We start from the raw sequence: 21401 nt of genomic DNA, 5'->3' as shown, positions 1-21401 counted from the left end.
GCCATATTTCCTAGTCGCATCTCATTTTCGTATCAGGACAATGTCAAATGACGCATTTCAGTTTAGCAATCCAATTTTTTTTAGTTTTGTACTTCCGTTTCGTCTTTTTGAAAGAATGAATCATTTTCTCAGATCGCATCAAATGAACGCCAGCTCAATTAGAAAGATACAATAACATCTTTTTTGTGATCAATGATCCATTCATCCTCATGGTTGACTTTTTGATTTTCATTATTTGCTCGCAATCTCGGCCTTGATTCTGTCTCCTTAGACCTGCACAGCGCACGCGATTTCTCCATATTCTCCATTTTCTCGGAGAATATTCCCGTCTAAGAAGTCTTATTTTTCCCGCGTAGCGCCGGACACAGCCATTCAAGAGAGGGAGTCTTTTTTCTTTTAACACTCGCACAGCCAGACTAAACAAACCCAAATCAGAAGCCATTGACGTAGGATTTTGTGGAGGCATAATTGATCATCATCAAAGGAGGGAAAATAAGCCAGATGCAGTTATTTATGTTTCTCATGCATGCGGTGTTGCTTCAATAGAGGGACAACATGGGATGCACTGCCTCCAACAAAAGTCCATATGGTGCTTTTGTTTCATGGAAGAACAGTATGAAATAGAAGCTGAGTTTATTCAGTTAGTATGCCTTGGCTGCATATAGAAATCAATGACGGCGTTCTAGTTTGATTGATATAAAAAGCAGAGTTTAATGGAGAACTTGATCCGAGTTGAAATCCTCCACAACTTTTAATAACCTTCTTTACCATCATCTTAATCACTCCCAAATCAAAAAAAAAATGCGTTTCCAATTCATCCTTACAACCGTTTTGGCAACGGCCACAATTGCTTCCGCTCAAGGTCTTGGCGGCGTGATCAGTTCAGCAGTTTCAGGTGCTGCAAGTGTTGGCGGTGATATCACTTCAGGTGCTGCAGGTGCAGCCAGCAGTGAGTATATGCTGTGAAGATATAGTATAATCATACCGTACCAATTGACAAATCCGTTCCTCTCTTTCCCTTGCAAATAGCCGTAACTTCAGGTGCAGGTGGTATAGCTACTAGTGAGTACATCTTAGTACATGTCCGTGTTGGTGACTGACACATCATTTCTTTCTTTTCTTACAAATAGCCGTAACATCCGGAGCTGGAGGTGTAGCTACCAGTGAGTATTTCATCTTTAGGTCATTCTACTAATCAGCATCAATTGACACAACTGCCTTTCTCCCTTCTCACAAACAGCCATAGCCAGTGGCGGTAGCAGTATCGTGTCAAACGCTAGCAGTGGTGCAGAAGGCGGTGTAAGTAATGCAAGTTCTCAATTATCCACTACAGCAGCTTCAAGTCATGATAACGGTGCAGCAGGATCTTTGTCACACTTTAATTCAAACGGTAACATTTTCACTTTTGCTGGTTTAACCGTTGCTGGTTTGGCAGGTGCAGGTGCTGTTTTATTGTAAACGATTTTGTGCTGTGCCTCTTGTTAGCATTCAATGATATACCTTTACATGCACAACCCCTGACTAGCATTATTCATGGAATATGGTGGGAATCATTAATGGCTTTAGATGAATACAAACTGGCTCAAATTGCCATTGAAATACAAATCTGTAGGATAAAGAAGAAAAATAATACAACAGAATAAAGATACCGATACAAAGAGTCAATGAAAAGAAACCATCTCATCCACGATACAGCGGAGGCAATTGAGGCGGTCTGTCTGCTCGTAATTGTTGTTGGATGATCGCATATGGATCTTGAGCAGATGGCGTATTGGCAGCATATGCTCCATAATCGTACGATTGACGAGGTGGATTTTGATCAGCAAAAGGGTCATTTCCACCACGACCGTATTGTGCATTCTGATTGTAGCCATCATATTGTTGTTGGTTGTATTGTTGTGGCTGATTGGGATCATCGTATCCTCCATATCCATATCGTCCATCACCCCCTTCTCCATAGCGGCCACTACTGATCGGCATTCCGGCTTGTTCTCTGGCGTAAATGTTATCCTCTTCATCGTGTTCCATATCCTCTCCAATTGGTTCAAATGCACCATCATCTGCAGGATGAACAAAAGGTGGAATTCTAGGTCCATTCTTACGAGAAAGTTTCCACATTCGTAAAAACAAAAACAGTGTAGCTAATGCGGTCACAAAGATGAACCATGCAAATGCTGCTCCAGCTTTCTTCGTGGTACAAAAGCTTGGTAAAGCACTTTGGAAATCTTCCTTTTTGCCTTTTGAACTGTCAGCATGTGGGTCTTTGGCTGGGTCTTTGCAACCTGGCATGGTATACGAAGAGATCGTCTGCGTCATTGCAAGAATCAACCAAACACCTGATCCAAGACCGTTCATTACCAAACCCAATCGAGGCTGTTCCAAAACACGTATGATTTTATCTTGGGTGATATGAAGCGAATGCGGTAAGAATGAAACGGCCAAAATGAATGCCACGACCAAGAATGTCAAAACGGTAACGATGAGCAGTAGAGCAGTCAGCCCAGACAGCTTTCCGATCCACTGATTTTGAAAAGTAGCCAAAACGATACAAACGATCAACATGGAAAACACACAAACCAATTGAAAGACTCGAATACCGATTGCGATATTTGTCATTCGATCTTCACCCCAAATACCCATATAACCACTTCCACCTCCCAAGTCCATCGGGACGCCAATTGTGGTATTGCCTATTCCATTTCCAAATCTACTCTTTGCTTCTTTTGTAGCAGAACTTTGTTTGACTGGTGATGCTAATCCAACCACATTTTTGAAGAATGCCTTTGTGCCCTCCATTGGTAAAGATGATTTGATTCTCTCTCTTGTTATAATCAGGTATCCTCTTATGTTACAAAGATCTCTTTGAGATGATCATAGAAACAAGTCAAGAGCATTCATGCAAGTTATGCTGAGGCCGTTTGGACGCCAACATAGAATATGCACACACAATTCAAGGTGTAGTGCACCGCACATGAAGGCGGTGTTGTTGTTCACAAAAATAACAACACAAACAGACGCGTTTTTTGGAAAGAGAGCTGTGACATTTTAGCGTGAAACAAGAAAAGGCATTGGCATTCAATGGTTAGGGGCCATTATTGTTTTAGGGGCGTGGCCGTATTGTTTGACGTGACCACGTGAGAGACGGCTTATGGTGATCACCACTGAAAAAGGAAAACATGGAAAGCAGCCAGTCAACAACAACATGACTATGAGATCGTGGGATGATGGGTTTTCTTCGAGATATTTACGTCAAGAGCACTCTAATCACGATCTAGCTGGCTTAGCACTCTGCGAATCAGCTCACACTTTGAAAAGCCATTTCGGCTCCTTGTCCTTCAAGAAGAGTTGGGCAACAATGATCAATCAATACCTTTTGACGGACCGAAATTGTGCCTTTTTCTTACAGACAAGAGCCATCAATCTCCGAACCCGCAGCGTAGGCAAAAGGTTGTTTGTTGCGTGTTAAAGCGCACTGAAGGATTGGGGCAAAACGCGTTCAAAAAGCAAAAAGAAGAAAGGCACTTTTGCCAAGGATTATAATCGCTGTTTCTTAAGGAACAACTTCACACAGCGCACGCAGCGCCAAACAGGTACTTCACCCGTGCATTCGTGTCAACAAAAAGGCGTTGCCCGCACTGTTCACAGTTTAGAGTTACTACTGTCTTGACTGGTACATGTATGTACTTTGACTGATGCCGCCTATGCGTCCAATGAGAAGAATTGAATCAAATGCCCGCTTCCCCTCCTTTTTGACAAAACCATCATCACCATCCTACACATCACAATGTCACTAGGAACAGGAAACGGTTCCTTGGCTAAAAAGCTCAACGGAACATCTTCCAAAGCTCCAGCTGTGGAATTAACAGATGAAATCGTCAAACAAAGCGGAGGCAAGCCTGATGTAAATCATCATCATGCGCAATTGGATGCTATCAAGGCTGAAATCGAAAAAGTCACTGCAGATTTGGATAACGTCAAGGCTTCTCTGTCGGGCTCTATTCCTTCCAACACACCTGAAGGTAAACGTCGTGCGGAATTGCACAGTGAATTGGAAACCATCAGACAATCTCAAGCAGGTAGCAAAGGAGCACGCGGAAAGATTTTAGATGATTTGAAAAGTCGTCAAGATAACCTAGGTACAAAGATCAAAGCTTTGCAAACATCAAAAGCCAAATCTGCCTACAAATCACCACAAGAGATCGATGCTGCAATCGCTCGTTTGGACACCCAAATCGAAAGCGGTCAAATGAAATTGGTGGACGAAAAACGTGCTTTAAGCGAAATCTCTAACCTTCGCAAATCACGCAAAGCTGTGGAAGCATTCTCGCAACAACAAAAGACCATTGACACCGAACGTGAAGAAGTTGACAAATTACGTGCTCAACTTGATGATCCTCAGAGCCGTGCCCTTTCCAAGCGATTCGATGAAATCAAGAATGAATTAGATGCTCTCAAAGCCAAGACGGAAAAGAGCGGTGAAAGTAGACAACAATTGATGACCAAGAGAGGAGAATTGCAAACACACCTAGACAGCTTATGGCAACGGAGAAGAGCACGTCAAGCCGCTTTCCGATCCGAGAACGATACTTTCCAAACAAAAATTCGTCAAGAACGTGAAAAGCGCAATGAGAAGTACAAAGAAGAAAAGCGTGCTGAAGAAGTCCGCCGCCGAAAGGAGGAAGAGAAGACTCTACGCGAAGAAGCTGCTTTGCCTGCTTATGGAAAGGAGATTGAAGATTGTGACGTTTTGATCCGATACTTCTCCAACAATGCTGGAGAAGCTCAAGAGAACGGTGCGAGCGAAGAAGCCAAGAAGGCATTAGAAGGTGTCAAGCCTCTAGAGTTGCGTACTGTTGATACAGATGCGTTTGCAGGTGCAACGATTGCAAAGAAGAAAGGTGAAGATGACGATGAGGGTTACTTTGTTGGCTCAGCAAAGAAGAACAAAGCCAAGGGAAAGAAGAAGAGCCGAGGAACGCCTTTGTCTTTGGGTAATGACAATGCAGGAGCAGAAGAACAACAAGTTGAATCTGGTAAGCTCAATGTCCCACTTTCTACCTTGTCTGCTTTGCTATCTCTCAACATTCCACCGCCAACCAACTCGAGCGACATTGCCCGTGTGGTAGAGAACTTGCAGCGCAAAAAGGCATTCTTCATTGGTGATCAAAAGCGCAAAACACAAGAAAACATCGAACGTGTTGAGAAGAAGCTGCAAACGCTCAATGTTGATGATGAAAGTGCAGATGCAAGCAAAGATGAGAAGGCTATACCTGCTCTTGCAGAGACTGTTGGCTCGCCAATCAATGCTACCAAAGCAAGCACCACTGAAACCGCATAAGAGATCAGAAGAACATCTAGTCAACGTCAGATTGGCAACTTTTCTCTGAATTATGAATAATACTATTTATTATCCTTTGCAATCACCATTTGTACATACATCTTCCATCACTAAAATATACAATCATGCTTACACCAAATGTTCTTGTATGTATGTATCCCAGCCTCAACCTAAAGCCGAAGTAAGCCGCGTCGACTTCAATCTTGAGTGAACGCCTGACTGCTTCAATGCCGGATTAATAGTTTTCGGCATTTGTCCGATGTCCGCCCTGAAAGCGGACACTTGCAATAATCCCGCTCTTGGGTCGTGTGTGTGTGTGTTTGTGGAGAATCGCGTAAGATCCTTTTATCGGCGTTTTAGTCATCCAATTTGGATTATTTCCGAAAAAACAACAACAAGAAACCGTTGAACAATCCAAACGGGAAATGGGATTTTGATTTCGAAATTAAGTACTCAACGGATAAATATTTTATCGATTTAACCCTGCATTTTGATTGTACTGTGTGTATGTAAGATGATGCATACATACAATAATACGAAGGCATAGATATCGTACGTATGTACGGTAGTGATCCACCTCCTACTACCTCTTCCGCCGGCATTTCGGCCAAAAGAAGGAAAAGCGATCTTTTCTTCGGACTTAATTCTTGTTAACGTCATCCTCAAATTCGGTAGAAAGATGTTCCTTCTCAGAATTTGTTGATCTCTCCTTCCTACTTTATCATCCGTCAATCCGACCAAGTATAAGAACTGCAGGTTCAACTTTGACAACATGACATCGTCTATCAAGAGCGAGTCTAATAAAGACGGAAAAAATACGCCAACTACAGATCGATCAGAAAAAGAGCAAAGTACAATGCAAAACACTGTTGACGATTCACATCATGATCCATCAATCACAGAACATAGGAGGGAGAGTGATACAACAACGGCAACAACTCTCAGATCTACGAATGTAGAGCAACAAACAAACGAAAAAGATCTTGAAAAGCAACCCGTACAACCACCATCAAACGATGATCCAAATCGTGTAAAATGGGGACCAAACGATCCTGGAAATCCGAAAAATTGGTCAAATAGATATCGTGCTTTTTGTACATTACAATTAGGAATTTTGGCATTTTCGGCAAGTATGGCTTCAAGTATCATCTCACCATCTGCACCAGTCTTGGCCGCAAAATTCGACTTATCAGAAAATATAATGGTTTTCGATGTAAGTCTTTACGTTCTTGGATTCGCATTTGGACCTTGTATTTTCTCGGGTATTAGTGAAACTCTTGGTCGTCGTTGGAGTTTATTACCGGCAATGTTTTGTTTGGCTCTCTTTAGTATCGGTTCAGCCGTTTCAAATTCACCACAAGCACTCTTTATTACTCGATTCTTTGGAGGTATTTTTGGAAGTGCTCCAGTGAGCAATGTTGCCGCATGTTTGGGAGATCTTTATCCACCCAAAAGTCGTGGAGTTGCCGTCAGTCTTTATGCTCTTGCCGTCGTGGCTGGACCGGTGGTTGCACCTTTGATCGGTGCTGCTTTAACCTTGAAAGTTTCATGGAGATGGACGGAATATTTGACGGCAATTTGGGTTTTCGCAGTTGCCGTATTTGAATGTTTCGTTTTGCCAGAAACTTACGAACCCGTTCTACTTAAACGGAGAGCGATACAATTACGCAAAGAGACAGGTAACGAAAAACTTTATCATCCACACGAATCAGTCAAATTGGATCCAAAGAGCATTCTCACAAGGCAAGTCACAAGACCGGTCAGAATGTTGTTCACAGAGCCAATCGTCACCGTGATTGCTCTCTACGCCAGTTTCATTTACGCGCTATTGTATATGTCACTTGAAATTGTCCCCCTCATCTTCACAAACCTTCGTGGTTGGGGACCAGTGGTAAGCACTTTACCCTTCCTTGCAATCTTTGTCGGTATCTTGGCAGCTCTGGCGATCAATCTCGGAAATGCTCCTTATTACAGTAAAGCGGTCGATAAAGCTGGAGGCAAACCTGTACCTGAAGCTAGATTGCCACCTATGTTCATTGGAACGATCTTCTTTTGCGTAGGCTTATTTTGGATCGGTTGGACGGCTGATCCAAAGTATTCTTGGGTCTTGCCCGTATTTGGTCTTGGATTCTTGGGTGCAGGCTTCAATAGCTCTTTTCAACAATGTATCAACTTTTTGGTCGATAGTTATACTCTTTACGCCGCTTCTGCCGTTTCTGCAAACACTTTCTTGCGAAGTTTGATGGCTGCCGGTTTACCATTCGCAGTAAGACCAATGTTCGAAGCACTAGGAGCAGCAAAAGCACTATCGATATTGGGGGCACTTGCAGGAGCAGCCATTCCTATGCCGGTTCTTTTCAGCATATACGGAAAGAGATTACGTTCTAAGAGCAAATTTGCACAAGAATAATTCGGCTCACTCATTCACATGGAAATATACCCCAGCATATCTATATATTACAGTACTGTACATTATTATTTGAAAGTCTAAATCTATGTCTGCATTCGCATTTATTGAGTGTGAGAAATACCACGTAATCTTCTTGCCTTTTTCTCTTTATACATTCGTCTATACACTCGTTTGAGCGTGGGTATGACGTAGTCTATCGTATTGGCCCTTGCTGTATTTGCTAGAATGTCAATCTCTTCCGGTTTCCATACCAAATTATAACTTGTACTGAAAGAGGATGTCACAGGATCAAAATCGGGTTGGCAAGCATTCGGAAGCAGAGGACAGTATATCAAATACATCTCTGCGTCCGTAATTGGAGTATGCTCCGGATTGAGATCGAGACCTGGTTGGAATTCATCGTCCTTCACTTTCCAGACTCGGAAGACTTGAGCGTACTTTCCATGAAACTGCTGTCGGATAAGGGAAGCCTTTTCATCTGCTGTTACACTATTCACGCAGGCCTCACACTCGGCTAAGTCATTTGCTGGTGCCATGAAAAGATTCCGCTCCTTTGCAAACTCATTGAGCCTTGCCAATGCTGCTCCCGTCTGAACGTCAGACGATTGATCAAATGCTAAAACGATATCAGCCCATCGGGCCTCAGTTGAAAAAATGTGATTTGGCAAATTATTGCTCATTCCACTATCCATCAGCTTGAGTCTACGCCTTCCTTCCCATTCCTTTTGATTGTGTTCAGATCTACTTCCGGACCCGAACAACGGATTCGGTTCATCAGCACCTCGGATAGGATTACCCCATCGTTTTTCCCATCTTTTGTGCCTGATAAAGTCGTTCAATTTGGACAACAGTTTGGACATGATCGTGCCTTGAGGTAGTGTTGCTAACAGCGTGGAAATATAACCTGTCATTGGACCTGCAGGAGCGCTAGTAGCTTGACCTAAGAGCATAGAGAGAGAAATCTCTGGCGATTTTGAAACAGATTCACCAGATACGAATCCCCTGCCGTACGACCAAGTGGGCACCCAAGCTGATTCTTCACTAGAACCCACCTCTAACGGGTTCATCTCCCACCACTGAAACAGCGTTTTTGAAAATCGACCTTCTTCTGAAGGTGGCAGAGGTTTGGATAGAGATGCATCTTTGGTTTCGAATTGTATCTTTCCATTCTTTTCACCTGTTGCTACCCTATGCATAATCCGTACCGCCGTAAAGATTGGCATTGGTGCCTTTCCGTTTGCTATTCCAGCCGATTGCCACATCTTACTAAATGCAAAGGCTGATCTGGAAAGTCTTGGACGAGCGTGTGGTGATCTGCTCAATAGCTGATACGAGCTTGTGAGGGTGGCATACATGTCCATAATTCCAATTCCCACATAGCCATCTCGTAATTTGGTCAACAGAGGTGCCAGCAAGAAGTAGACACCTTTTGGACTTCTTGCTACGACGTCCAATGCTCCACGACTCATAGGGTGAACTGCTTCATCAGCTACATCTTTGTAATGTTGCAATAAAGCATTAGGATCTTGTTGTGCGACGGTAAACAAGGCTGCAATCGTCCAACAGCTACCACTAACGCCTGAGATCCAAAAGGTGCTGTCAAACACTTTTGCTGAATGCAACCCTTGCAAAGAAGCCAAAAAACCGAATGTGGCTCTATATCCACCACCTGATCCTCCAATAGCAATCCTCGGTATATCATCAGGATGAACTGATCCAGTAGACGATTCCGAAGCGGGTATTCCCAGTCTTTTCAAGAATTCTGCATCGGAAGCAACGTTCTCCGCACGCTTTCGGATAAATTTTATCTCTTCTTCGTGTGCCGAATTTGAGCAGCGAACGTGTGCAACCGATTCAATTTCTGGATACCTTTTCAGGTCCTGTCTATCTTCTTTTACCATCTTCTTTACCATATTCAAATCCTTGTATCGACGACCCCATCTTTGTACAACGCGAGAAACCCGTTGTCGAACGCCTTGTAATGGCAAAGCAGGAAAGTGTGTATCTGCATCCAATGCCAGCGTTTTGATAGCATATGGGAAAGGATGAGAAGAATGATTCTTTTGGCTTGTATGTGCTGCTCGAGCACTAGTGAAGAAATCGTTATGCTTTCTATTGATGGATAATGCATCTAGTAAATGCTTCGTTTGTACTTTTGTAATCTCATTAAATTGTTTCCTTCCATCACGAAATGCCTGTTTAGCTTTATCCGTCTTTCTTCTTATCAAAGCCTCTTCTGCGGCCGAGCGGATACGATCGATTTGTTGTATTGTTTGACCACTCAACCTGCCGGTTATTGGACGAGATGCAAACAATGAAACCAAGACTGACAATCCATATAATTTGAGATACAGATAAAGTGGACTATGCCGTATCACTCTTGCAATTGGCATCTTGTTGAGTAATCACTCCATGGTGTCATGTGATCCTTTATACCCTGTCATCGATGCCATGATGGTGTTGATGATTGGGCGTTGTTCTTCTCATTTTTATTCTCCGAGTATTGTAATGTCCACGTTCAATCGGAAATACACACACTAATGCACGCAGCATGCACCGCGCTACGCCTTAATTATCGGAGAATAGGGACGTGGGCGCAAACGTATTTGAAGAATTGAATTTGTAATTCAGGGTACAGGATATGACAAGTAATAAAAGTCTTGCCTACTGATCATCATGTTTATCATCAAATCTATGATCACGAACAAAGAAAATGACTATAAGAAACGCAATTGCCGCGAGACCGATGCCTAACCAATGCGCGGCTTTATACGCCAGAATCAGCTTAGTACCTTGAGCATTATTGACGTGCGTTTCAACAGTTGCAGCAAAACCCAAACCGATACTGATAGAATACTGAACTACGGTTGAAATGAAAGATCCTGCAACACCTTGTTCTTCTGGTAAGACTGCATTCGAGATAATGATACTAGAAGAAGCAAAAGATAGATCAGGTCCTCCAACAACCAATAAACAAGCCGGAAAAATGAAAGCCCAATAAATATTTGAATAATCCGCAAAGCTCATCAAAAGGTTTCCGATAAAGAAGGAAAACATTGAAACTCCAAAGATATATTGAGCTGGCACTTTTGTGATAAAAATGCCAACTGAAGCTGTTGCTAGTAAACCACCGATTACTAATGGAACCATTTGAGCAACAGCAGTGAGTGGTGATGCTTTGTGAACGAATAATATAAAAACTGTTGTATAATATAGGAATATCCCGAACGACATCCAACCAAAAGACATTGCAATAACGACTGGCGTGAAACCTTTTCGTTTCCATAAGCTGTTTGGTAAAACGGAAGCTTTATCGTAAGACTGAGAAAATGCAAAAGCGACGATAAGGACAACTCCGACGATCAAAAATGCGTACGTATACCCTTCTTGCCAACCGATGACTGACGCTTGACTCCAGGCAAACGAGAAAAGAATTTATCCTGTTACACCAAGAAACGATCCTAAATAGTCGAAGTCCTTCATTTGTAATCCGGGGATGGGAGAACCTACAGAATGGGGAATCGTAAAGTACGACAACGCAAATAAGGCCAGACAACCTATCGCCCAGAACCAATAACCCCAACGCCAAGTAACTTTTTCGGCAAAAATCGCTCCAATAAAACCACCAAAAATATATCCTGAAGGAGCGCAAAAGCCAAGAAAAGCAAAAGCAATACTTTTCTTTGTCGAAAAAGGCGGAAACGAACGAGTCAAAAGAGCAAAAGAGTTTGGTACCAAAGCACCACATCCTACACCCGTCATGGCACGAGCAACGTCAAAAAGGATAATATTATGAGCGAATCCACTGATCAAAGACCAAATCGCCATCCATGCCCAACCGAACAAAAAGACGTATTTGTGACCAAGATGGTCTCCCATCCTACCGCTTACCAGAACGAAGACGCCTGCACAAAGCGAATAGGATGCCATAAACCATGACATTTGACCGTTACTTGTTGCTCCAAGAGATTGACCGATTTGGACGATAGAATAAGCAGTATTACTTAAACCACCAACAGCAAATAGTTGAGAAAGACCTATGATCAAGATCAAAAGTGCTTCATGCAAATTTGAAGAAAAGTGCTGATTTGCAACATTACTTGAATTGGCTTGGTTAGTGTGTGTCTCTTTTGCACTCTTTTCCGTTGAGTTCTTACCTTCCTCCAAAATTGAGTGGAAGACTGTGAAAGCCATCTTCTACTTCTATTTTTTATCTGATGAAATTGATTGAAAGACGATTCTACATATATCTAGAGTATCTGTATTTATACAATTAGGATAATGGCGTAGAAGCAGCACCGATCTTATAGTTGGCGCCTATAGGACACCAATCAGGAACACGAGGCACTTTACCTCAACGGCCTTTCGGACTTTCAATTCTTTAGGAGCATAATGCATTACTCCGACGCTAGTGATGAACGACTTCTGGCGCTCAGCGCTTCAATGAAAACTCCGTGATGAACTTCCCGAGTGATTGTCAATACAACTATAGATAGTAAATATACAGATTAAGGAACAAGAGTGCTCACATTGAATTCATTGAAAGATCGGAGTAAAACATGAATTTGCAGCGGCAGACGTTGATGGAGCATCTAGCGAACTGGTCGTCATTGTATCAAAGCTCGAAAAAGGGCTTGCCGTCATCATGTTTAGAAATTCACCCAATTCGAAATCTTCTTCCGGAATATCACTTTGTGAAGTGGTGAAAGAATCAATAAATTGATCCAAGTCAAAGTTTTGGCTAAACTGATCTTCGGTAGTGATGGGAAGGACATTCATATCCATCAATAAATCTGTCGCAGAGATGACAGGTCGGGTATGGGAAGCATTTGTTTCAATCAAAGGGTTGATGTCATTTGTATTCTTTGGCTGATTTTGCAAGGAGGAGATGATCCTTGTAATTTTTTCCTTTAAAGGATCTGTAGACATCCGACCATCGCTCGCATTATTATTTGCTTCAGCTTCTTCAAATTCCATCAATGCTTCCAAAAGACGAATCCCTCGTGTTGTAACATAACCTTTGTAATCTTGATCAATTCGTCCTCTCAACAGTTCGATAGCCAAACTAACTTTATCTCTTATCATTAATCGGACAAGTCGATCGTTAGAATTGCTTTTTCGTCGTCGTAACAATTCGAAAAGAAGAACCGCTGCTGCATATAACATTTGACTTATACCCGCAGTTAGTGATCCACAAACGACGCAAGACGATTGTAATTGTGCTTGTGATCCAATAATATTCAAAGCCAACATTTCAGAATGTTGCGAACCAATTGAGTTGGCAAGGTAATTTCTATGAAAACGTAAAAGTAAACTCCATAATTGTTGATGGATCATCCAACGATGAATTGGTACTGCTTGTTCCAGTCCATTTGTTACGCCTACGCCTATCGTACTGCCAAGACGAAAGTAGGGCGGCAGATCTGCAAGAAGTGCTTCATATCTTTTTCCGTACTTCTTCCTAATTTCCTCCATACTTCTTGATGATGTTGAACTAATGCTCATCTGAAGGATGTCCCGCAACAGTTTTGCAATTCCTATAACACAAACCGTATAAGAAAGCATTGTAAATTGCGTCTTTGGTTGTTCCACTATGTAGCCTTGATCATCGAATGATAATGCCTCCGATATCAAATCTTGATCGTTAATATGTAATGGCTTACGGGTAGACACTTCCGAGGGATGGATTGTAAACTGCCCAGTCACCTGTGCATGAGACCAATCATGGATTGAGAGAGCCCACCATATTCGAACTCCTAACTCGGTTCGTATATGATTAGGCATAGTCATACTGGACCCGCCTTGTCCTATCAAAGGTCCTAGCTCAGCTCTACCCAATTTGTGCAAGCCTAAACTTCGGGCACCAGAAATAGCACAAGCGAGAATGTTGTCCAAAGTCGCTCTGTCTTCCTGTCCGTCCAAGAGTATCATGATACATGCTTGTAGGCTGGCAATCGATCCTGTAAATGGTACCAAACCGCTCTTCAGACATCTTTGAGCAAGTTTACCCCACTCTTCATCTTTCCTATGTTCACCAGACGACCGAATTTTTTCTACTTGCAGTGCTTCTTCGCTGGGAGACCAACCGGAAAATTTTGGAGAAGGATGAAATGCTAATCCCAGCTTTAATGATAATAGCAAGCAAGCCAACGTATCCATACCGAAGGATTCGAGGATGGCGTACTTTTTCTCTCTGAATTCATTTGAGTCAATACATGCACATAATCTTTCAATTCGAAGTATATGCGTAGGTGTGTGCACAACGTTACCAATCGGTGCTTGACACCTTGTGACAAAGACTTCTGTTAATGCTTTGATGAGCTCCAAGCTAGGTAGTGAAGCTGCGATTTCTGCAACGAGCTCTAAATGCTCCCTCTCTCGCTTGCCGTCATTCGATAGGTTTTGCCAATATGGATTGTGCTTATCAGGCTTGACGTCATTGTTCCGGTGTTGAGTTTGAATATCATTCATGTCCCCATTGGCTGATAAAGTATCGCTCTTAGCATCGAATATGTAATCTTCTAATACTTCTATAGTTTTCTCCTCGTAATTCTCTTGTACATCATCCGATGAATGGTCAACCTTTGTCCTCTTTCGTCTCGGTAATCGTTCATCTTTTACGCATAAATGAGTACGATTTCTTTTTACGCATTCAGTACATGGCTCCTTTCGATCGCATTTCAATTTTGCAATTCTACATTTCGAACAAGATAAGGTTAATTTCTTCTTCACTTCCATTATCTCTTCATTGTTTTCCAATTAATCGTTAATGAAAAAGTGTTGGTGGTTGTTGAAACGTATGTTACCCCAGCGCGCTAAGCCAATTATGGCAAACTTTAATTTGACAGATTTCAGCTAACCTACAGATAAGGAAACTAGGGCGGGACAATGTTTGCATTAAAGACACACAGCTTCTAATGTATTTCTCGAGAGATGCGAACATATCAAGATGCCGACAAGTAAATGGAGAGTTCTGACTCAGTAATATTTTGAATTATTGAATTGTGAGCATGTAAATACAAAGCTCAAATAGATGAAGCATCACGATACAGAAAAGAGTGTGACGATCACTAAAAGATCGCCAGGCAATAGATACAGAAGAGGGTCAGATATACAAAATAATAATAAAAAATGAATGTGTGTGTATGCATGTGGGTATCAGATCGTGCATCGTTTCTCACGATTTGGAAGAAGAAGCTTCAACGTTGAACGGATAATTATCCAATTCATGTCTCAGACGAATCTGATCAAATTCTGGATTTGTGCCCGTTCGTAAAGGAGCTTCTTTTCTGATCGCGCTATTGATCGAAAGGCTATCCAAATCATCAACTTCATCCTCCTCTACATCGCGTAATTGATCATCATTGTTGACCGATCTTAAATCTTCCATGATATCGGAACCTGCTTGATCTCTTGGGTCAGAAGAAGCATTATGATCTCCGAACGGTGACGATTCATCATCATCGCCCATTTCGACCGTATGATGAGATGATGCTTGACTGGCAATCCTTTGTTTAGCTTCATGAATTTTTGAATGGGCATCTTGTGGCATCTCGATATTCACGTGCTGACTGAGGCTGGTATGTTGGGTGCTACTATCACCTCCTCCATGTCCATTACTGCTAGCCACATCTTCTGCTCCGATATGGAATGGAATTTCATCGAAAACACTCAATCCGCCAATACTTGCCGCTGATTGACGAGAAACATTGGTAAGTGGTCGACCTGACATTCCTGACGCTCTCAAAGGTAAGAGTGTTTCTCTTTGTGAGCCTAAAGTTGCTATACTTTCTCTTGGATGTGCATCCGTTGGCGATCTATCAGTTGGCTCGAACAAAGGTCGATCAACAAATGGCAAACTGGCACCGCTCATCGTACTTTGAGGTCTACTTGCTTGGAATCCACGATAAGCAAAAGGTGGCATGGTACTGGCGTCCAAGGTAGACAAACTTGCGGCTGGAGAGGCTAATTCACGTCCGAATGTATTGGCAGGACTTGGACTTCTTCGTGTTTGTGGAGTAGACGTACCCTGAACATCGCTGAATGGATCTTCAGTGTGTGATTCTGTACCGAGGTATGAATTTGAATCAATTTCACTCATTTGTGCTCGATTTGCTTTTTGCTCTTCTTGTTCTCTCCTTATTGCGCTCAAACTGCGAACAAGGTGTGCTTTTCCAGTGTTTAATTGCATTCGTTTAGGTCCTTGCGTATTGGCAGGGGTGACAATCTGAGGTGCACTCATAACATAATCAAATGTGCCAACAGTACTGACTGTATTTGTCGTCATTGTGCTGTTTCGTCTGTCGAATTTGTTTATCTCTTTGTTGTATGCAGGACTCTTTGCCAATTCAGCGGGGAAATCTTGCGTTTTCCTGCTGTCCATCGTATTACGACGGCTATCGAATCGTAAAGAGATAGGAGATGAAGGAGCTGCCGGACTGAGCAATCCACGCTCGCTATTTGCATCATTCGAATACAAGCCAGGAGATCTTGGTGTTTTGCGTAAATCTTCTCCTATCTTTCCTGGTTCGACCCCATCCTCCAAACGGAGATTTAAATCGGGCTTTCGCATAGGACGGCTGGGTGCCGAACCATGCATGCTCGAATTAGCACTGGGCGAAGGTGAAAGTAATTGAGCGATAGGTGAGCCTCCCCCTCGAGAAGAAGAAGAAGCGGCTGAAGGCGAGAGCTGCTTCGGCTTACCCTGCAGATCAACCAATGGAGCTCCTATAGGACGATGAACACGCGAAGGAGCCTCAAGAGGAGTTTGTAGGTGCCAATTCGTATGTTCGAGATTAGAGCTTCCGGCAGTTTGTTCTTGTAACATATTCTGAGAAGAAGTGCCGCTCATAATACTGGACACATCGTATGCGTCCAAGAAGGGGTTTGAAGCACGGCCGAGCCCTGACTTGCGGGATCTCGGTTTATTCATTTCATTACCAACAGATGCACCCGATGAATGAGCACGAACGTGACCTTCACCACCACGGAAATCGTTCTCATCCGAACCGCCTAGATTGGCCTCTTCCATAATAGTGTCGTACACTCGCGATCGTCTCCGGTATTCTTTTTCATCGTCTTCTTCATCTTCAGCACCTTCTGTGATCCGAGAAAGATGGGTTGCTGCACCTATACTTCTCCGTTTAAGGGCTGCTAAGTCTTGTTCAACTTCGCCTTTTTGACCTGGCTTTGCTCGGAATGCGGTCAAACCATCTTCACGTAATTCTGTCCATTCAACATCTTCATCATCTAAATCTTCCTCTCCTTCTTTTCCATCTGTGGAACTAGGTGTTTTGCGTCCTTTGTTATTGACAGCAGCAGCATTGGTAGAAGGACTTTTTGCTCCATCTCCTCTTGCACTTGAATGTTGACTCTTTTCACCATCATCTTGCATGCCGATCAAGTTCGATTTACTTGCACCAGGTCTAAACTTTTCCGCACCTGCTGCTCGAATCTTTGCGTCAACACGGGCTTTACGAAGTGCAGCTTTTGCTCTTTGATGACGTCTTCTCCAAGACCAAAACAAGAAACCTGCTAAAACGAATGCTAACAAGACACCACCTACTGCTCCTCCAATTGGTCCGGCTGAGCTTGAATGATTTGCATCGGGATCAGGTATACAATTGTACTTTGGACATTGTGCACATGAAGGTGGTAAGGCTAATTGACATACTTGACCTTTTGGACAAACTGGACATGGCTCTAATGGCGGACAGGTGACACATTGAGTTGAAAAGGCACGGCGGCTGAGCGTATTGGTCGCTGGTGAAGCATTTCGTGGTTTCGTAGCAGGCATTTTGAATGATTGCAGTAGTTGATGTATACTCAAGATTTCGTTAGGAAAGTGTGATACATTCAAACTTTCATTCGTAGCTTGCAATCAGCACCTAAATGATAAGCTTGGAGTGGCCTTCTCTTTCTTGTCCGCAATCCTAGCTGCCGTTGTCAAAGTTGCCAAATTGCCAATCAAGAAAAGCGGAAAGGTTTTTTTCGTGCCGTCCAGGGTCTTGCTTCGGCCTGCGAAACAGTTTTATATTTATCAATCGTTTCGAGACCTTATTTGAGTACAATTGCCATGTACAAGAGCATGAAAGCTCAATATATTTGAGAGGATGAATGCTGGTTATGAATGATGATAAATGTTTCAATTATCTGCTCTCTTTTTTCTTTACTCGAGCTAAATGAGTTAGCTGCTAAAATATCAATCAAAAGGGCCTTAAAGTGTACAACATACACACACCTATAAAATGCCCTGTTGCACCAAAGCGCAGAACAGAACAGCGCACGTACGCAGTGGTTCTCTTTTTATTTCCTATCAACCAAGTGGCGCAATAGCGCTGTCCGAATCAAACAAAAAAGAAAAGAAAAAGAAAGAAAAGATGTCAGGCGGATGTGCAATGCATATAATGCGGCCTTTTTACATTTCTTCTTCTCTTCTTTTGCTGCTTGCTGTCTTTGAATGTTCTCTCCGCGTGGGGAGAAGAACTGTCACGAAATACACACACAAAGTGAGAGAACCCTTGCATGTTAAGTGATAAGATATAATGTATTATAATGTTATTCTTCCAACGAAAGTGTAACAGAGGACGGCACAGCATTCCGCTTTGCATTGAAGATCAGCATTCTTTTGTCAACGTCTTTCTTTCGGCATGAAAAGTAGATTTAACGTATTTAAGTGAAGATCGGCATTCTCTCTTTCAATTTCATGCTTTTTATCATCATGCAACCGAAACGAAAGAAATGCATTCATGCGGATGTGCGTGTATAAAAAAGGATCGCGGTGTGTTACCGTCCGCATCTCGGTGGGATGAAGTGTTAGTCGAGAAATGCCTGCCTTGCCTTAAAACAAAAACCAAAAAGTCATTTAACGCCAACTCTTTTTCTTGTTAGCGTATTCTTTTAACGCCAACCCTTTAGAAGATTTCCACCGCTAATAAACGTGTGTCTGTTTATAGTTTTTACTGTGAGAACTTTTCTAGCCTTATTGACGCAGGTACGCAAGGTTCATCGTTGCATACCATGCAGGACGGCAAACCGTGAACAATGAATGTCCAAAAGAGAAGAAAATACACATTTATTGTTCAATTTAATGAAGTGCAACTAATAAACAACTATGTACAGCCACAAGCAAGACGGGCAAGTATGTCATCATGACGATCGGCAAAAAGGTTGATGAAAGAATTTGATAATCCCACAATGCATTATCCAACATTGTATCCATCAAACTCAAATCGGCGAACCAGCCAAGGTTGAATTGTTTGCCTATCAAAAGTTGAATGAATTTGATCAACAAAAGGGCATAAATCGGTGTGAATAACATCACCACTGTGGCTTGTATTGATGTTCGAACACGCAAGAATGCTTTTGAAGGTCTCTTGATTGCAATCAATGATAAGTCCACCTCGTCTGAGTCATCCGACGCTGGCGTACCTTCGCGTATCCTCCCTCTCGGTACACTTTTCTCGACAACTTCCTTGTCAGGACTTGATTTCTTTGCGCTGACTAAAGATGTGACGTACAGGGTGAATCCCATCAAACCGCCCAAAGTGGCTGCCAAGCTGAAGTTCACGATACTAATCACTGTCGTCACAATACTTGCTTCCATCATTGCCATCGAGAGTGCAACACGTGCAGTGCTATACACACCAAAATGCCTTCGCTCATAAACCTTACGAATACTGCCTTGTGGAAGAATATTTTGAGAGATGTGTAAACGATCGAAAAATTGTGCTTTTATTGACCTGTTTGTGACCACAGCTGAAGCAACAAGAACAATCGGAAGAGCAACGGAAATAAGTCGAATTGGCTTGCAATATTCAATACCATCTTGGGCACAATCCACAGGTGCTGTTGTCAATCGAACCAATACCGCTGCACCAATCAAGTGACAAACTAACACAATCCCAAATGCTGCACCAGAAGGCCTTCCATGAATGTCTAATAAAGAGCTCATAGTGCGAATCTTGGAGCCTCCGATGAGATCCCCTTTCTGCGAAGCTCGTTGAACTAGAGCTGATACAAGCGCTGCCGTACGTTGTGCAATTGTAGGTGTTTTCAGCTTGATGTCATTATCCATGTGTTCCACAGCATTACCATTCCCATTCGCAAAGCCATTCGCAAGATCATCTTCGTGTTCTTCTTGAATGCAATTCTGAATGAGATCGATCAATTCGTCTTGCCTTTTGATTGCTTCTTTTCCTTCGTCCACCCAAAGTGCAATACCAGCAATCAACAAAGCTACACCGAACAGAATTGCTACAGGTAAATACTTTGTAACCTCAATAAAACGTTCAGGACTTGTGAGGATGTAGAAAAAGTGGGAATGGTGAAGACGCTCGAGCAAATTTGACATCGAACGTGTGACTGATTCGACCGTACGTCCCATATGCCAGAAACCGTATGGGCCTTGGGCAGGGCTAGCAAAGATTGTGATAGCGTCCACATGATATCTGTGAAACAGACCATGCACTCCAGTCGGTCTGCCAATCGTCAATCTGCTAATTTGACCGAACATATTCCATAGTCCGCTAAGGTATTTGCGTGTGCCATCTCCACTCTGGAGAAGGTGCTTTTCCAGTAAGTCACCGACCTCACCCCACGGACGTTCTTCCCAATCATCTTCTGTTGCGTCATTAAGTTCGACAGGCAGGCCGTCTGCTCGATACATGACATTGGTCAATGTACTGATAACGTCTAGGTTGGGCAATTGCCCATTCAGTCCTTCGTGTTTCAGTATGATCCCAGAGAAGCTATCACTTGGGTAATCTATCGATAAAGCATTCCAGACCAAAGCACCACGCGTTTGCAATTCTTCGCAATCCAGGTTATTCTGATGACGTCCGAAGTATTGACTTGTAAAGGCTTGCATTCCGTGCAATTCATCATCTGCAATCACAAATATCAAATCTTTACTCCAATGTCGATATCCCGAGAGAAATTTTGCGATAGTCAATGCCGTTGCAATACCACGAACATTTGTCCTTCTAATTTTCTTCTTTTGATAGGCAGAGAGAGATCCGTCTTTTGAGTCTATGTCTTGCTTTGCCTCTATCGGGAGGTCAGGATCATCTTGGCCATTCCAAGCACTTTTCCATGGGACGGCGATGATGAAAGCTTCCCTTCCGTCTCCACGAGCAGATGACCATCTTGCATACGAATTGATTCCAGAAATTGAGCGTGAAGGTGTGTGGAAGGTATAATGTTGTTTGTACGGAGTCAAACCGATCTCTTGAAATATTGTGGAGATCAACTCGGCTCGATCTTCATCTCTTTTATCCTGCACACTTCTTATTCGATCTGCTAGTCGATCTGCAAATTCTACTTCTCCCCATCCCCATTCCACTGTTGCACTTCCTGGCTGTAATGCATTCTCGTCTACGTATACGTTTCTGCGAAATGGCTTCTCGGGTATCGGAAGGAGAAAAGTCAAGATGACAGAAGCGAAAAGCAGAAAAGGCGGCAAGAAAGGTAGTAGAGCGGACGATTTTCCCAATCCTTTGAATAATGCTCTTCGAGCTTTGTTGGGTGATTTGATGAATGTCACGTCTCCCTCTTGATCATGATCATTGGAGGAGCTCTTGTCCCCACCTGTCAAGCTCGTTCGATTACTGGAGATCTTTGTTGAAGTGACCTTTGTCACAGTCTTGTCACCTT

General features: G+C 42.8%; 9 protein-coding genes across 9 annotated transcripts; 3 read left to right on the top strand and 6 right to left on the bottom strand.

The window, feature by feature from the left end:
* Positions 1 to 416: 416 nt before the first annotated feature.
* Positions 417 to 1653, top strand: FA14DRAFT_171597 (uncharacterized protein). Its single transcript, XM_025500339.1, has 4 exons — positions 417 to 949; positions 1030 to 1062; positions 1131 to 1163; positions 1241 to 1653. The coding sequence occupies exons 1-4, from the start codon at positions 802 to 804 to the stop codon at positions 1456 to 1458; spliced, it is 432 nt and encodes a 143-aa protein (XP_025355173.1). The 5' UTR covers positions 417 to 801; the 3' UTR covers positions 1459 to 1653.
* Positions 1654 to 1680: 27 nt separating this feature from the next.
* FA14DRAFT_164063 (uncharacterized protein) lies at positions 1681 to 2640 on the bottom strand (the record flags this gene model as incomplete). Its single annotated transcript, XM_025499858.1, has 1 exon — positions 1681 to 2640. The coding sequence occupies one exon, from the start codon at positions 2638 to 2640 to the stop codon at positions 1681 to 1683; it is 960 nt and encodes a 319-aa protein (XP_025355172.1).
* A 1228-nt stretch (positions 2641 to 3868) lies between these two features.
* FA14DRAFT_113995 (uncharacterized protein) lies at positions 3869 to 5254 on the top strand (the record flags this gene model as incomplete). Its single annotated transcript, XM_025496027.1, has 1 exon — positions 3869 to 5254. A coding segment is annotated over one exon (1386 nt), but the record flags the coding sequence as incomplete, so codon positions are not given.
* Positions 5255 to 5820: 566 nt separating this feature from the next.
* Positions 5821 to 7850, top strand: FA14DRAFT_144359 (MFS general substrate transporter). The gene has a single exon (XM_025497243.1). It carries the CDS (start codon positions 6111 to 6113, stop codon positions 7746 to 7748), a length of 1638 nt encoding a protein of 545 aa, XP_025355170.1. The 5' UTR covers positions 5821 to 6110; the 3' UTR covers positions 7749 to 7850.
* Positions 7850 to 10141, bottom strand: FA14DRAFT_171593 (FabD/lysophospholipase-like protein; the record flags this gene model as incomplete). Its single annotated transcript, XM_025500338.1, has 1 exon — positions 7850 to 10141. The coding sequence occupies one exon, from the start codon at positions 10139 to 10141 to the stop codon at positions 7850 to 7852; it is 2292 nt and encodes a 763-aa protein (XP_025355169.1).
* Positions 10142 to 10377: 236 nt separating this feature from the next.
* Positions 10378 to 11942, bottom strand: FA14DRAFT_167356 (MFS general substrate transporter; the record flags this gene model as incomplete). Its single annotated transcript, XM_025500080.1, has 7 exons — positions 10378 to 10657; positions 10679 to 10855; positions 10877 to 11069; positions 11091 to 11155; positions 11198 to 11225; positions 11259 to 11806; positions 11906 to 11942. The coding sequence occupies 7 exons, from the start codon at positions 11940 to 11942 to the stop codon at positions 10413 to 10415; spliced, it is 1293 nt and encodes a 430-aa protein (XP_025355168.1). The 3' UTR covers positions 10378 to 10412.
* A 22-nt stretch (positions 11943 to 11964) lies between these two features.
* Positions 11965 to 14534, bottom strand: FA14DRAFT_160285 (uncharacterized protein). Its single transcript, XM_025498603.1, has one exon. It carries the CDS (start codon positions 14484 to 14486, stop codon positions 12285 to 12287), a length of 2202 nt encoding a protein of 733 aa, XP_025355167.1. The 5' UTR covers positions 14487 to 14534; the 3' UTR covers positions 11965 to 12284.
* A 391-nt stretch (positions 14535 to 14925) lies between these two features.
* FA14DRAFT_178257 (uncharacterized protein) lies at positions 14926 to 17544 on the bottom strand (the record flags this gene model as incomplete). The annotated part of the gene is made up of 1 exon (XM_025500832.1): positions 14926 to 17544. The coding sequence occupies one exon, from the start codon at positions 17542 to 17544 to the stop codon at positions 14926 to 14928; it is 2619 nt and encodes an 872-aa protein (XP_025355166.1).
* Positions 17545 to 19944: 2400 nt separating this feature from the next.
* FA14DRAFT_116141 (Gaa1-domain-containing protein) lies at positions 19945 to 21171 on the bottom strand (the record flags this gene model as incomplete). The annotated part of the gene is made up of 2 exons (XM_025496158.1): positions 19945 to 20777; positions 20835 to 21171. Coding segments are annotated over 2 exons (1170 nt in total), but the record flags the coding sequence as incomplete, so codon positions are not given.
* Positions 21172 to 21401: the final 230 nt, after the last annotated feature.

The sequence above is a fragment of the Meira miltonrushii genome, assembly GCF_003144205.1.
Source record: "Meira miltonrushii strain MCA 3882 unplaced genomic scaffold FA14scaffold_2, whole genome shotgun sequence".
Taxonomy (NCBI): Eukaryota; Fungi; Basidiomycota; class Exobasidiomycetes; order Exobasidiales; family Brachybasidiaceae; genus Meira; species Meira miltonrushii.
Note: the sequence above shows the minus strand (reverse complement) of the source record. Positions and strands in the feature narration are given on the sequence as shown.